This window comes from Crinia signifera, unplaced genomic scaffold (assembly GCF_055691185.1).
Source record: "Crinia signifera unplaced genomic scaffold, ASM5569118v1 HAP2_SCAFFOLD_606, whole genome shotgun sequence".
NCBI lineage: Eukaryota > Metazoa > Chordata > Amphibia > Anura > Myobatrachidae > Crinia > Crinia signifera.
The window spans coordinates 1-15,315 of record NW_028142499.1 but is presented as its reverse complement, the minus strand read 5'-3'; the positions used below and the strand labels follow the sequence as shown (position 1 = coordinate 15,315).

Below are 15,315 nucleotides of genomic sequence, written 5' to 3'. Positions count from 1 at the left end.
TTGATAATATGGACACTATTCTGGTTCACTCGCAAAGGCAAATTCCTTCTCAAATGGACAAAACCATGCGTACTGCAGTTGGGGCAGATGTAACTTGTGCAGAAAGAGTTAGAGTTGGGTACTTCAAAGTGAGATCTATATTGCAGTGTAAAAATAATGCAGCCAGTATTTTCCCTGCACATAAACAAAATAACTCACCCAAATCTAAATCTCTCTGCATATGATATGGGGGGGGGGGGGGGGGCAAGATGTAACATGTGCAGAGATTTAGATTTGGTAGAGTTAGTTTGTTTCTGTGCAGGGTAAATACTGGCTGCATTATTTTTACACTGCAATTTAGATTTCAGTTTCAACACACCCCACCCAAATTTAACTCTCTATGCATATCTTACATCTGCCCCACCTGCAGTGCACATGGTTTTGCCCATTTTGAGACCAAATTTGTACTGAATAAGCACCATAGTTTAGCGCACAATGGTATTAATGACATTTTTCTGGGACTTAATGGACTTTTGTGCATTTATTTATTAAATTGCATAAGAAGTGGATATTACAGTTTGTTGAGATATATTTGAGATTTCAACTCTAGTCTTTAATACCTTATCTCATGTCCTGCTTTCAGGATTTCAGCCTGTGGGAACCGGGGGATAATTACTGACAAAGCAAAATAGATTACCTGTGCATCATTATTATAGAAATGCAGAAAACATGATCTGTTGGGGTTATTTAAGAACTGAATTTAAAAAAATGCAGATTATTGCAGATTATTCAGACAATTTGTCTAACTATTTTCAAAATGTACAATAAAAAAAAAACAAGAATTAAACCTCAGGCAACATGGATTTAATTAATTTCAGAGAAGTCATCAAACTTCTGCCAGAACAAACGCAGACAAAAAATCTGGAATAGAACTTGTTCTTAGAAACTAGGCTGTTACAAAAATAGAAGTTTTAATTCCTGAACCCCAAGGAAATAAAGACCTTAATTTACAGTTTGAAAATCTGTATAAATAATTTTTGAAATATTTCTGCTAAAAAAAAAAATATCAGTCTGTTTTATTTTCTTTATTATACTCTGTGCTGGAGCTATCAGATTGTCCTTCAGAAACATCAGTGCTTGGCCGGATTCCATCCTCGTGGTTATCAAACCTTTCTGTCTCTGCATTAGTTTTGTGTTTGGCTTCCAGTGCTACCATAAGAAACTTAAGTAGTGCATTTTCTGCCAGAAGACTTTCAGAAGCCGCTACCAGCTCCTTCATCTTGTCCGCCATCGTGCCCACCTCCCTAGTTTTTTGCTCACACAGAGCTTGTAACTGTTCCGTGTGATCCTCCAAGGCTCTGTTGTGTTGTTCTAGGGTCCGTTTTTGGACTTTAAGGTCTTGTGTATCTTTCCTCACTTTCGAAATCCGTTCTGCCAGCTGATCCTGGGCATTGTGTAATACTGTAATTTCAGCCCTCAGTCTTTGGATTTCTCGCTCCAGATAAGTGACTTGATCTTCTTTGTATTGCAGATAGTGCATTGGGCAGGAGGCAGGAGGATCAGCTGCAGCAGAAGGCAGGGTGGCATATTTTAGGATAAACTTCAGAAGGTTTGGAACAGTGATTTGCTGATCTTCAGGATACACTACACTGTGGTCTTTCCTGCAAACACATAAGTAATAAGTGGAGGGTTGGCATTAGAGTACTTGTACTTATATATGTCATCTGCGAACTATCCCAGCAGACTTCCAAAACCTTGTTCGTTCAATAGACAGAAACAGCATCAGGAAAGGAAATGCATGCAATCGCAGTCATATGAACATTAGAATAAGCAAGAAAGAAGCACATTTTGTTTCCCCCAGCACACTCAATGATATCAGTAACAATATTTAAATCTACATGATAATGTAATTCAGAGATCTTGGTTACATATGTATGCAAAAATTTGGAAAGCCCCCAAGTCAATTGACAAGGCATCTTAGAGTATTGCAATATCTATTTGCAGGGTGCAGCATCCCAAAATCAAATCAAAATCGAACAGTGTTTAAGCTGGATCCGATCTCGAAGCGCAGCCCCACGATCGAAAGTAGAAATAAACTTGGCAGGCAACTGCGTGTGTGGCCGGAAACGGCATGTGCGGCCGCCAAACAGCGAGGCTCGTGGCTAAATGCAGCGGCGTCCCTGCTTTAGCCACGAACCTCGCTGTTTGGGGGAATCCTCGCGGCCATCTGACATTGGCCGGCACTGGGGTTAAACGACAAGGGTCATTGTTTTCGGTGAGCCCTGCCGTTTAACCCCCTCACCGGCCGCATTGAATACTGCCCATTAACTCTTACTGCCTGCTATATTGGAGGCACAAGTACACTTTGAGATTGATGTTTGTCTGTTGAAAGCATCCTGTAAGGAATTCAGTTATTTATATTTTTTACAGCAGCATATCTTTTAAGTTACTGTAGTGCACATTCCACCAGGGTAAGCGCTGAAAAAAAATGAAAGTAAAACAAGGAAAACGTTGCTGGTGAAATCAGAATGCGATACTGGGGATTGTATCCAACATATAGAACAAAGAGTGTACACAATAATACACAATTATAGTGGCAAAACTTTCAGGCCAGGGGGAGGCGTGGCCACGGCAGGGCACGAGTGAGAGCGTGTGCTTGAATCTCCCTGTGCCATGAACTAAGGAGCCCTCTCCTACGCACATCCACATGTTGGAATAAAGGAAAAATAAGACTGTTACCAGTGGGAGCCTGTGGTCGTGGTGACCCCCGGTGGAGGTGTGCGGTGCGTCGGCCCCCTGCTCCGGCGGTGCAGTGTGCCTGCGGTGGAGACTGGCGAGAGGGCGTTTTGATGCAGCGAGGAGAGAGAGGCGCTGCTGCACGGAGAGATAGGATCCGCATCATCGGCGGCGACATCCCCAAGTTTCCCGGCGCCAGAGAGTGACGCGCTGTGAGAGAGCGGACCCGTGGGCGGCGTGCACAGCACAGTAACACGGCAGCCTGAGACACCCGCCGCAGAGAAAGGGGGAACGAGGTGTGGTGGCGGCGGAGCAAGCTGTTTTTGCACCCCAGGCTCCAGTTCCTGCGGTGCTCATTGTTCCCTGGTAGCCCCAAGACAGTGCAAAGCATTTTGGGCAGCGCAGTTTGTGAGGCGAACGGATGCTCGCTGGCCTACAGAGTCTGCTGGAACCTAGGCTGTATGCTGCTGTATGCTGTAATCCAGGAGAAATCAATCTGCCAACGGTGATAAAGGTACTTGAATTGCACTTTCTTGCACCAATCAATAAATACCAGCACCAATATATTGAGGACTAAGCATTGAAGGTTGGCTGTGAAAGGTCCTGGCCCCTATTGGATAATAGGGAATAAAACTGGTTAGAATATCTGCAGTATAACCAGAATTCTCAAAAGAAAGTTATCACACACCAATAATAATGGGGAAATCCAGCCAAAACACAGCTGCTGCACGTTTAGAAAAATTTGCCAGGCATCAGACTAGCAACAGCTCCCAGGCCAGCACACCGCACACCACTCCAGTGAAGGAGAATAAAAATCCACAATCTCAAGAAGTCACTTTACAACAACTGCTAGAGGCCATTAACTCTAGTGAGACCCGTATGGTGGAGCAAACCAATAAAATACAAAGTGATCTAATGCTGTTGAGAGATGACGTACGCAAGATCAGAGACCGAGTGGCTGAAGTGGAGAGTAGAGTATCGGCTGTAGAAGATACAGTAGCGCCACTTCAGAGCCAGGTCAAAAAAATGACAGGCCAAATGCAGGACATGCAGCGCAAAATGGTTGACATTGAGGTGCGGCTTAGGCGTAATAATTTACGCTTTATTGGTTTTGAAGAAGGAGTAGAAAGAAATACTCCAGAAAAATTTATTGAAGAGTGGGTGGTACAAGCCCTGGGCAGCAAGTCACTCACGGAACAGTTTATAGGGGGATAGGTGATAGAGGATAGGGGATAGGGGAAAGGTGATAGGGGATAGAGGATAGGGGATAGATGATAGGGGATAGGAGATAGGTGATAGAGGATAGGTGATAGGGGATAGAGGATAGGTGATAGAGGATAGGTGATAGACGATAGGGGATAGGTGATAGGGGATAGGGGATAGGAGATAGGGGATAGGTGATAGGGGATAGATGATAGGGGATAGGAGATAGGTGATAGAGGATAGGGGATAGGAGATAAGGGATAGGTGATAGAGGATAGGGGATAGGTGATAGAGGATAGGGGATAGAGGATAGGGGATAGAGGATAGGGGATAGGTGATAGAGGATAGGTGATAGGGGATAGGTGATAGAGGATAGGGGATAGGTGATAGGGGATAGGTGATAGGGGATAGGTGATAGAGGATAGGTGATAGGGGATAGGTGATAGGGGATAGGTGATAGATGATAGGGGATAGGTGATAGAGGATAGGTGATAGGTGATAGGGGATAGGTGATAGAGGATAGGTGATAGAGGATAGGTGATAGAGGATAGGGGATAGAGGATAGGGGATAGGTGATAGAGGATAGGTGATAGAGGATAGGGGATAGAGGATAGGGGATAGGTGATAGGTGATAGGGGATAGAGGATAGGGGATAGGTGATAGGGGATAGGTGATAGGGGATAGAGGATAGGGGATAGGTGATAGGGGATAGGTGATAGATGATAGGGGATAGGTGATAGGTGATAGATGATAGGGGATAGGTGATAGGTGATAGAGGATAGGTGATAGGGGATAGGTGATAGAGGATAGGTGATAGGGGATAGGTGATAGGTGATAAAGCATAGGTGATAGGGGATAGGTGATAGGGGATAGGTGATAGATGATAGGGGATAGGTGATAGATGATAGGGGATAGGGGATAGGTGATAGGGGATAGGTGATAGGGGATAGATGATAGGGGATAGGAGATAGGTGATAGGTGATAGATGATAGGGGATAGGGGATAGAGGATAGGTGATAGGGGATAGGTGATAGATGATAGGGGATAGGTGATAGGGGATAGGGGATAGGTGATAGAGGATAGGGGATAGGTGATAGGGGATAAGTGATAGGGGATAGGTGATAGGGGATAGGTGATAGGGGATAGATGATAGGGGATAGATGATAGGGGATAGGTGATAGGGGATAGGTGATAGGGGATAGGTGATAGGGGATAGGTGATAGAGGATAGGGGATAGGTGATAAAGCATAGGTGATAGGCGATAGGTGATAGATGATAGGGGATAGGTGATAGATGATAGGGGATAGGTGATAGGGGATAGGTGCTAGGTGATAGAGGATAGGTGATAGGGGATAGGTGATAGGGGATAGATGATAGGGGATAGGTGATAGGGGATAGGAGATAGGTGATAGGGGATAGGTGATGGAGGATAGGGGATAGGGGAAAGGTGATAGGGGATAGAGGATAGGGGATAGATGAAAGGGGATAGGAGATAGGTGATAGAGGATAGGGGATAGGGGATAGGTGATAGATGATAGGGGATAGAGGATAGGTGATAGAGGATAGGTGATAGATGATAGGGGATAGGTGATAGGGGATAGGTGATAGGGGATAGGTGATAAAGGATAGGTGATAGGGGATAGGTGATAGATGATAGGGGATAGGTGATAGATGATAGGGGATAGGAGATAGGGGATAGATGATAGGGGATAGGTGATAGGTGATAGAGGATAGGGGATAGGTGATAGGGGATAGGTGATAGGGGATAGAGGATAGGGGATAGGTGATAGGGGATAGGTGATAGATGATAGGGGATAGGTGATAGATGATAGGGGATAGGTGATAGGTGATAGAGGATAGGTGATAGGGGATAGGTGATAGAGGATAGGTGATAGGGGATAGGTGATAAAGCATAGGTGATAGGGGATAGGTGATAGGGGATAGGTGATAGATGATAGGGGATAGGTGATAGATGATAGGGGATAGGGGATAGGTGATAGGGGATAGGTGATAGGGGATAGATGATAGGGGATAGGAGATAGGTGATAGGTGATAGGGGATAGGGGATAGAGGATAGGGGATAGGTGATAGATGATAGGGGATAGGTGATAGGGGATAGGTGATAGAGGATAGGGGATAGGTGATAGGGGATAAGTGATAGGGGATAGGTGATAGGGGATAGGTGATAGGGGATAGATGATAGGGGATAGATGATAGGGGATAGGTGATAGGTGATAGGGGATAGGTGATAGGGGATAGGTGATAGAGGATAGGGGATAGGTGATAAAGCATAGGTGATAGGCGATAGGTGATAGATGATAGGGGATAGGTGATAGATGATAGGGGATAGGTGATAGGGGATAGGTGCTAGGTGATAGGTGATAGGGGATAGGTGATAGGGGATAGATGATAGGGGATAGGTGATAGGGGATAGGAGATAGGTGATAGGGGATAGGTGATGGAGGATAGGGGATAGGGGAAAGGTGATAGGGGATAGAGGATAGGGGATAGATGAAAGGGGATAGGAGATAGGTGATAGAGGATAGGGGATAGGTGATAGGGGATAGGTGATAGATGATAGGGGATAGAGGATAGGTGATAGAGGATAGGTGATAGATGATAGGGGATAGGTGATAGGGGATAGGTGATAGGGGATAGGTGATAAAGGATAGGTGATAGGGGATAGGTGATAGATGATAGGGGATAGGTGATAGATGATAGGGGATAGGAGATAGGTGATAGAGGATAGGGGATAGGAGATAAGGGATAGGTGATAGAGGATAGGGGATAGGTGATAGGTGATAGGGGATAGGTGATAGATGATAGGGGATAGGAGATAGGTGATAGAGGATAGGGGATAGGAGATAAGGGATAGGTGATAGAGGATAGGGGATAGGTGATAGGGGATAGGTGATAGGGGATAGATGATAGGGGATAGGTGATAGGGGATAGGTGATAGGGGATAGGTGATAGGGGATAGAGGATAGGTGATAGGGGATAGGTGATAGATGATAGGGGATAGGTGATAGGGGATAGGTGATAGAGGATAGGTGATAGGGGATAGGTGATAGAGGATAGGGGATAGGTGATAGGGGATAGAGGATAGGGGATAGGGGATAGGTGATAGGGGATAGGTGATAGGTGATAGAGGATAGGGGATAGGTGATAGATGATAGGGGATAGGTGATAGGGGATAGGTGATAGATGATAGGGGATAGGAGATAGGTGTAGGGGATAGAGGATAGGGGATAGGTGATAGGGGATAGAGGATAGGTGATAGGGGATAGAGGATAGGGGATAGGGGATAGAGGATAGGTGATTGGGGATAGGTGATAGAGGATAGGGGATAGGTGATAGGGGATAGAGGATAGGTGATAGGTGATAGGGGATAGAGGATAGGTGATAGAGGATAGGGGATAGGTGATAGGGGATAGGAGATAGGGGATAGAGGATAGGGGATAGGTGATAGGTGATAGAGGATAGGTGATAGATGATAGGGGATAGGTGATAGGGGTAGGTGATAGGGGATAGGAGATAGGTGATAGGGGATAGGTGATAGAGGATAGGGGATAGATGATAGGGGATAGGGGATAATGGATAGAGGATAGGGGATAGGTGATAGGGGATAGGTGATAGGGGATAGAGGGATAGGGGATAGGTGATAGAGGATAGGTGATAGGGGATAGGTGATAGGGGATAGAGGATAGGGGATAGGTGATAGAGGATAGGTGATAGGGGATAGGTGATAGGGGATAGGTGATAGGGGATAGGGGATAGGTGATAGGGGATAGGTGATAGAGGATAGGTGATAGAGTATGTGAGTTATCCGGGCGTCCGATTTTTTGATTGTATGCCTTAAGTTAAGGCATACAATCAGATGCGATGCGATACGATATCGCATCGCATCGCATGCGACCCATCGGATGCGATGACCCGATTTTTCCATAGGAATCAATGTTAAAATGGACTGAGTCCATTTTAACATGGAATTCAATGGGAAAAAGGGGTCCTTTTCATACCCCTACTATCCAAGTGGGCATGGAGTTGGATATAAACCTGTGGCGAGCGTAGCGAGCCACCGAGCCCGAAGCGTGGCGAGCGAAGCGAGCCTCGCGAGGGGACGGTATTCCGTGTCCCCTCGCGGGGCTCGCTACGCTCGCCACGCTTCGGGCACGGTGGCTCGCTACGCTCGCCACAGGTTTATATCCAACTCCATGCCCACTTGGATAGTAGGGGTATGAAAAGGACCCCTTTTTCCCATTGAATTCCATGTTAAAATGGACTCAGTCCATTTTAACATTGATTCCTATGGAAAAATCGGGTCATCGCATCGCATCGCATCCGATGGTCGCATGCGATGCGATGCGATGTCCCGATCCGACCCGATTTAAAAATCGGACGCCCGGATAACTCACAAGTACCGATAGAGGATAGGTGATAGGGGATAGGTGATAGGGGATAGGTGATAGGGGATAGGTGATAGGGGATAGGTGATAGGGGATTGGCCGGACTATGTGCTTCCGCGATCACGGCGGATATCACTGCGCAGACTGGGTCTTTACACCCTCCATCGATAGTGTATAAATATTCACGGACGACCATCGATGTTTTTATATATCGATGGTCATACATTTTCTTTGATTGATTGGCCTGTAAGCCAATAAAAATGCGGTGGCGGTGCTTCGCGGGTGCCGGGGGTGGAGCTATGCTCCGTGTCCCGACACCTTGGGGAAAAAGCAAAAACGAAACTATTTGTTTTAAGCTTGACATCGATGGTGGGAAACCATCTGGTTCTCCCACATCGATGGCAAAACTATTCGACATCGGCCATAAACCATCGATGGTTTATAATCATCGATGGTCGATGGCCATCTGCTGTGCTACCGCTGGGGGTGGGTAGCAGGGGCTGTCCTTTGCTGCTGGGCAGGTGGAAGCAGCTGTTCTAGTGTTACTGGGGGGTGCAAGCTACTCCGCTGCTGCTACTCATCACTTGTTCAAGTACACTCACACTGTGCTCGGCCCGCGCACCACACCCACGTCAGTAAGCCCCGCACCTAAGCGCTAGGGGAGGCGCGTCCCTCGCGGCTGTTGCTTGACGTCATCACTCACCTTTTTGTCACGTGACAACGAGTGGACGGTTGGGCTGAGAGATGCGCGAGCGAGGACGGTTGGGCTGAGAGCTGCGCTGGAGGCGGCTGTGTGAAGTTGTCCCATCTTTCCCCCTTCATGAAGATTATACAGCCATAGACTGCCAGCATATTGCCCAGCACGGTGACGGAGAGGAGGCAGAGGTAGCAGGTACCCCCACTGATACTGCAGTGCTACCGAGGGGTTGTGGTGGGCGGGCGCTGCCAAATAGGAGAGAGAGGTAGAGCTGTCCCCAGTGTCGCGGCTATTGGTGGAGGGCTGGCCCCGGGGCAGGTTAGACTAGCCCCCCCCCCCCCCCCCCTGATCACAGTGCATAGCTCCCAACATTGCATGTTAAAATTGGTCGTGAAAAGAGGAGGGGCTAAATGGGAAATGGGCGGGGCATCGGTAAAGGGGCATGGTCTATTGCCACGACCACCTGTTTTTTATCATTTTGGGGGGCATTCCCAAAACTTTCATAGTGACTAGGCAAGCCCCAAACTCTCTCCCTGACAAATTTTTTAGGGATGGCCATCGATGGTTGCCATCGATGTCAATTGTGCAACTGGTCATGGATAGTGTTAACATATGCAATGAATGACCATCGGTATTTTTAACTATCGATGGTCATCCATTGTGTTTCACTGATTGGCTGGTGGGCCAATCAAAACACAAGGGCGGGGCTTTGCTCCATGCCCCAGCACTTTGAAACAAACAACAACAAAAAAAGCAAACCATCTGGTTCTCCCCCATCGATGGCAAAAGTATTTGACATCAGCCATAAACCATCAATGATTTTGAAATCATCCATGGTCAATGGCCATCCCTACTCCCCAGTGGCGTAACAAGATACATGTGGGCCACATAGCAAAGTTTGTAAGTGCCCCTATTTAGCACCTAATGCTGAAAAGTGTATACAGCACATGATACTTTGACAGGTAAAGTGGGCCCCTCTCAGCTCTGGGCCCCATAGCAGCTGCACCCCCTGCACCTAGGGTTACCACCTAGTCCCTTTAATTCCGGACACATGTTAATTACACAGGTTCTGTGGCAGTTTAAAATCAGGTGAAGTGGAGTCTTGAAGTCAGCCAGCCACAGAACCTGTGTAATTAATATGTGTCCGGAATTAAAGGGACTAGGTGGTAACCCTACCTGCACCTATGGTAGTTACACCCTTGCTACTCCCTGTTCTTCTGCCTGTAGTGAAGAGATGCTGAGCACAGGTGCAAGGCATCTCTTCAGCGATCACCAATATGATCTCCTGCTCCACCCCAACTGCGGGTCAGCCTCCAATAGAGGGACAGTACTGATGTATTTGGGTCTGGAGACTGTGTGCAATCGATGTGCAGGATTGCGGTCGGGCCGGGACACATGCAGAGAGAGATCTGCAACAAGGCTGAGTTCGGTGTCAGAGGGCTGAGTTGGGGGTGGGGCTATCCGAGTATTCGGGACACTTATCAAATCCCCTCCCTTAAATATAGTGAAAGTGTAATCCCTGAGTATAATTGATAGCCCATTTTAGCCAAAATTGTACATTGGCTGAACCCTCCGCTAGGACCAGCCATCAATGGGAGGAGATGTTTTCCAGGCTGATCCCTCCTGTCAACCATGACCAGCTTTTTCTGACCTTTTTCTGACCTGTATATTATTACACACACACACTCACAGGTAATCAGTTCTGATATATCGCTGCTGCAAAAGCAGTCACAAATGACGGCAGCAAATACGATTGATATTATGTGCAGCAGGTTCAATCTCCAATTTCTGTGCTCGATCCACAGAATTGGGTGAAATCTCCCAAAATCGCATAAGTGTATGTGTTTTTAACTCAGGACACCCTCATCCCAAGGGACCTTAATGAGTAAAACACAGTGAATATTGTTTTGAAAAAAATGGATAATTTTTTGCCTTTATTCTCCCCATTTAACTTTCCTTTTTACTTGTATTCTGTGGTGTTTTATTTCCTATTTTTTCATTAGGTTCACTTCATACTGTAACATGTTTTTTTTTTTTTGTGTGTGTGACCGCGCTCTGATTGGTAAGCTTCTCCAATATAAAAAGGTACTTCAAGGGTTTGGTGCTAGGAGCGCTAAAAATAATAAAGGGGGTATGTGATATGACTGGTCCAGGCGGGAGAGGAGGTTGAAAATAAATAAAAAATAATAAAAATAAAATAACTAAAAATAAAATAATATAATAAAAATAAAGATAAATAAATAATAAAATGAAAGTAAAAAATAAATAAAAGAGAATAAATTGAGAAAATTAATAACATGTATACTGTATGTACATGAATTATTTATATGTATTTTAGGGGCCTATTTATGAAGGATTGGGTGGAATATTACCGCCCAGGATCGCATTGTAAAATGTAATCCTATTGCCAGAATGGGATTGTTAACACTATGTGCTGCTGAATTTAGAATAATGCTTGGTGAACCTAACTTAACTGTTAATTGGGATACATTTGAATGACTGGCGGTTGGGAATGCGGGCGGCCAGAACACTGATGCCGGCATACCAAATGAGTAATCCTGACGGGGGCCAAGTTAGTATACCTACCCTCCTTCTGCGCCCCCCCCCCCCATTTATCCCTCCCTGCAGTGTAACCCCACTGCCTAAACCTAGGGATGGCCATCAGTGCATATGCCATCGATGGTTGCCATCGATGGTGATTCTGCACCCATCCATTGATATCTGTAAACTATTTGATAGATAACCATCGATAGGTATAGCTATCGATGGTCATCCATTATATATGACTGAGTGGCCTGTGGGCCAATCAGAACTCGGGGTGGGACTTCCGGGTGTCGTGGGGGGGGGGGGGGGTTTGCTATACTCCGTGTACTGGCACCTTGAAAGGAAAAAATGGAAATATCGGTGCTCCTTTGCCATCGATGTAGGGAAACCTTCTGGTTCTCCCACATCGATGTCAAAAGTTCTCAACATCGGCCATAAAGCATTAGACTGTGGGGTAGGTTTAGGTAGGGATGGCCATTGACCATCAATGATTTGAAATCATCGGTGGTCAATGGCCATCCCTACCTAAACCTACCCCACGGTCTAATCCCCACTGCCTAAGTATTATGGAATTTTGATGTTTTACTACCATGCACCAAATCTAATTTGATTCAGACAAGCCCATGGAGTGCTGTCTGCTGATCTCTAAATGCTTTCGGTGATTGTTAATTGTGTATATTTTCCTGTGGAAGGCACCGCGGCATAAAACCTACAAACCTTTATCTGGAGTGCCAATCATCTCACTGCTGATATATATATATATATATATATATATATATATATAGATAGATAGTTAGATAGATCTATAGATCTATCTATATATAGATAGATAGATCTATCTACTGTATATATATATATATATATATATATATATATATTCTTTTTTTTTTTTCTTCTTTTGGACAGGCAAATGGGATGAATGAGCTTACACTTGCAAAGAGACACCCTCCACCTCCCACCGCATAACAGAATTATGTGTCATTCAGTGTGGCGTAATGTCATTTTTGTCTTATACTGTGTGTCATAATGTGAATTTTGACGCATACCGTGTGGCATAATGTGAATTTTGTCCCATGCCATGTGGCATAATGTACATTTTGGCATATACTGTGTGGCATAATGTGATTTTTGGCTTATACCTTGTGTCATAATGTGAATTTTGGCTCATACCGTGTGGCAAAATGTGAATTTAGGCTCTTACCGTGTGGCATAGTATAAAGTTTGGCTTCTACCTTGTGACATAATGTGAATTTTGGCTCATACTGTGTGTCATAATGTAAACTTAGGCATATACTGTGTGGTATAATGTGATTTTTGTGAAGAGGGTTTTGGGAGGGTAAGAGGGGTTTGGTGAAGGGGGGTGGAGGATGCAAGGTGAGATATGGTTGGTGTAGGGTGATAGGGGTTTGGTGAAGGGGGGCTGAGGATGCAAGGTGAGAGGGGGTTGATGCAGGGGGGCGTGGGAGGCAGGGTGAGAGAAGACACAGGGTATAGAGTGGGTTGGTGTAGGGTGTAAGGGGGTTGGTAAAGGGGGAATAGATTGCAGGGTTAGAGGGGTTGGTGAAGGGGGGTGGCGGATGCAGGGTAAGAGAGGGTTCTTGCAGGGTGAGAGGACACAGGATGAACAAAGACACAGGTTGAGATTGGGTTGGTGTAGGGTGAGAGGGGGTAAGTAAAGGGGGGTGGAGGACATAGGGTGAGAGGGTGTTGGTGCAGGGGGGGGGCAGATGATGTAGGGTGAGATGTGGTTGGTGCAGGATGAGAGGGGTTTGGTGCAGGGGGGCAGAGTATGCAGGGTGAGAGTGTGTTGGTGAAGGGGCTGGAGGATGCAGGGTGTGAGAGGGTTGGTGCAGGGTGAGAGGACACAGGATGAGGGAAGACTCAGAGTGAGAGGGGGTTTATGCAGGGTGGCAGAGGATGCAAGGAGAGAGGGGGTTGGCACAGGGCCAGAAGAGGTTTGTGCAGGGATAGAAGATGCAGGGTGATATGGGAAACAGGGTGACGGGTTGGTGCAGGGAGGCGGAGGATGCAGGGTGAGAAAGGGTTGGTGCAGAGCAATAGGGGTTTGGTGAAGGGGGGCTGAGGATGCAAGGTGAGAGGGGGTTGATGCAGGGGGGCGTGGGAGGCAGGGTGAGAGAAGACACAGGGTATAGAGTGGGTTGGTGTAGGGTGTGAGGGGGTTGGTAAAGGGGGAATAGATTGCAGGGTTAGAGGGGGTTGGTGAAGGGGGGTGGCGGATGCAGGGTAAGAGAGGGTTGGTGCAGGGTGAGAGGACACAGGATGAACAAAGACACAGGTTGAGATTGGGTTGGTGTAGGGTGAGAGGGGGTTGGTGCAGGGTGAGAGGGGGTAAGTGAAGGGGGGCGGAGGACATAGGGTGAGAGGGGGTTGGTGCAGGGGGGACAGATGATGTAGGGTGAGATGTGGTTGGTGCAGGGTGAGAGGGGTTTGGTGCAGGGGGGCAGAGTATGCAGGGTGAGAGAGTGTTGGGGCAGGGTGAGAGGGGGTTGGTGAAGGGGCTGGAGGATGCAGGGTGTGAGAGGGTTGCTGCAGGGTGAGAGGACACAGGATGAGGGAAGACTCAGAGTGAGAGGGGGTTTATGCAGGGTGGCAGAGGATGCAACGAGTGAGGGGGTTAGCACAGGGCGAGAAGGGGTTTGTGCAGGGAGAGAAGATGCAGGGTGATATGGGAAATAGGGTGAGAGGGGTTTGTGCAGGGAGGCGGAGGATGCAGGATGTGAAAGGGTTGGTGCAGGGCAATAGGGGTTTGGTGAAGGGGGGGCTGAGGATGCAAGGTAAGAGGTGGTTGATGCAGGGGGGCATGGGATTAAGGGTGAGAGGACACAGGGAAAGGGAAGACCCAGTGTGAAAGGGTGTCGGGGCAGGGTGAGGGAAGATGCAGGGTAAAAGGGGATTGATGAAGAGGGTGGAGGACGCAGGGTGAAAGGGAGTTGGTGCAGGGGGGGGGGGGGGGTGGAGATTATGCACTGTGATTGAGGGTTGGTGCAGGGTGAGAAGGATTTCGTGAAGGGGGGTGAAGGATGCAGGGTGATAGGGGTTTGGTGCAGGGGGCCGTGGGATGTAGGGTTAGAGGGGGTTGGTGCATGGTGAGCAGACACGGGGTGATGGAAGACACAGGGTGAGAGTGGGTTGGTGTAGGGTGAGCAGGGATTGGTGCAGGGTGAGAGGGATTGGTGCAGGTGGGCTTGGAATGCAGGGTTAGAGAGGGTTGGTACAGGGTGAGAGGACACAGGGTGAGATTGGGGTGGTGTAGGGTGAGAAGGGGTTTGTACAGGGTGAGAGCGGGTTGGTGCAGAGGGGCAGAGGATGCAGGGTGAGAGGGTTGGTGCAGGGTGAGAGAGGTTTGTTGAAGGGGTATAGGATGCAGGGTGAAAGGGGGTTGGGTTCTAGGGGATAGGTGATAGGTGATAGGGGATAGGTGATAGATGATAGGGGATAGGGGATAGGTGATAGAGGATAGGGGATAGGTGATAGGGGATAGGGGATAGATGATAGGGGATAGGGGATAGGTGATAGGGGATAGGGGATAGGTGATAGGGGATAGAGGATAGGGGATAGGTGATAGGTGATAGAGGATAGGGGATAGGTGATAGGGGATAGGTGATAGAGGATAGATGATAGGGGATAGGGGATAGGTGATAGAGGATAGGTGATAGGGGATAGGTGATAGAGGATAGGTGATAGATGATAGGGGATAGGTGATAGATGATAGGGGATAGGTGATAGATA

General features: G+C 47.2%; 1 protein-coding gene across 1 annotated transcript; it reads right to left on the bottom strand.

The window, feature by feature from the left end:
* Positions 1-507: 507 nt before the first annotated feature.
* Positions 508-9,338, bottom strand: LOC146055806 (thioredoxin domain-containing protein 11-like). Its single transcript, XM_083168317.1, has 2 exons — positions 9,028-9,338; positions 508-1,640 (listed from the first exon to the last, which is right to left on the bottom strand). The coding sequence occupies exons 1-2, from the start codon at positions 9,174-9,176 to the stop codon at positions 1,046-1,048; spliced, it is 744 nt and encodes a 247-aa protein (XP_083024443.1). The 5' UTR covers positions 9,177-9,338; the 3' UTR covers positions 508-1,045.
* Between the last annotated feature and the right edge of the window lie 5,977 nt (positions 9,339-15,315).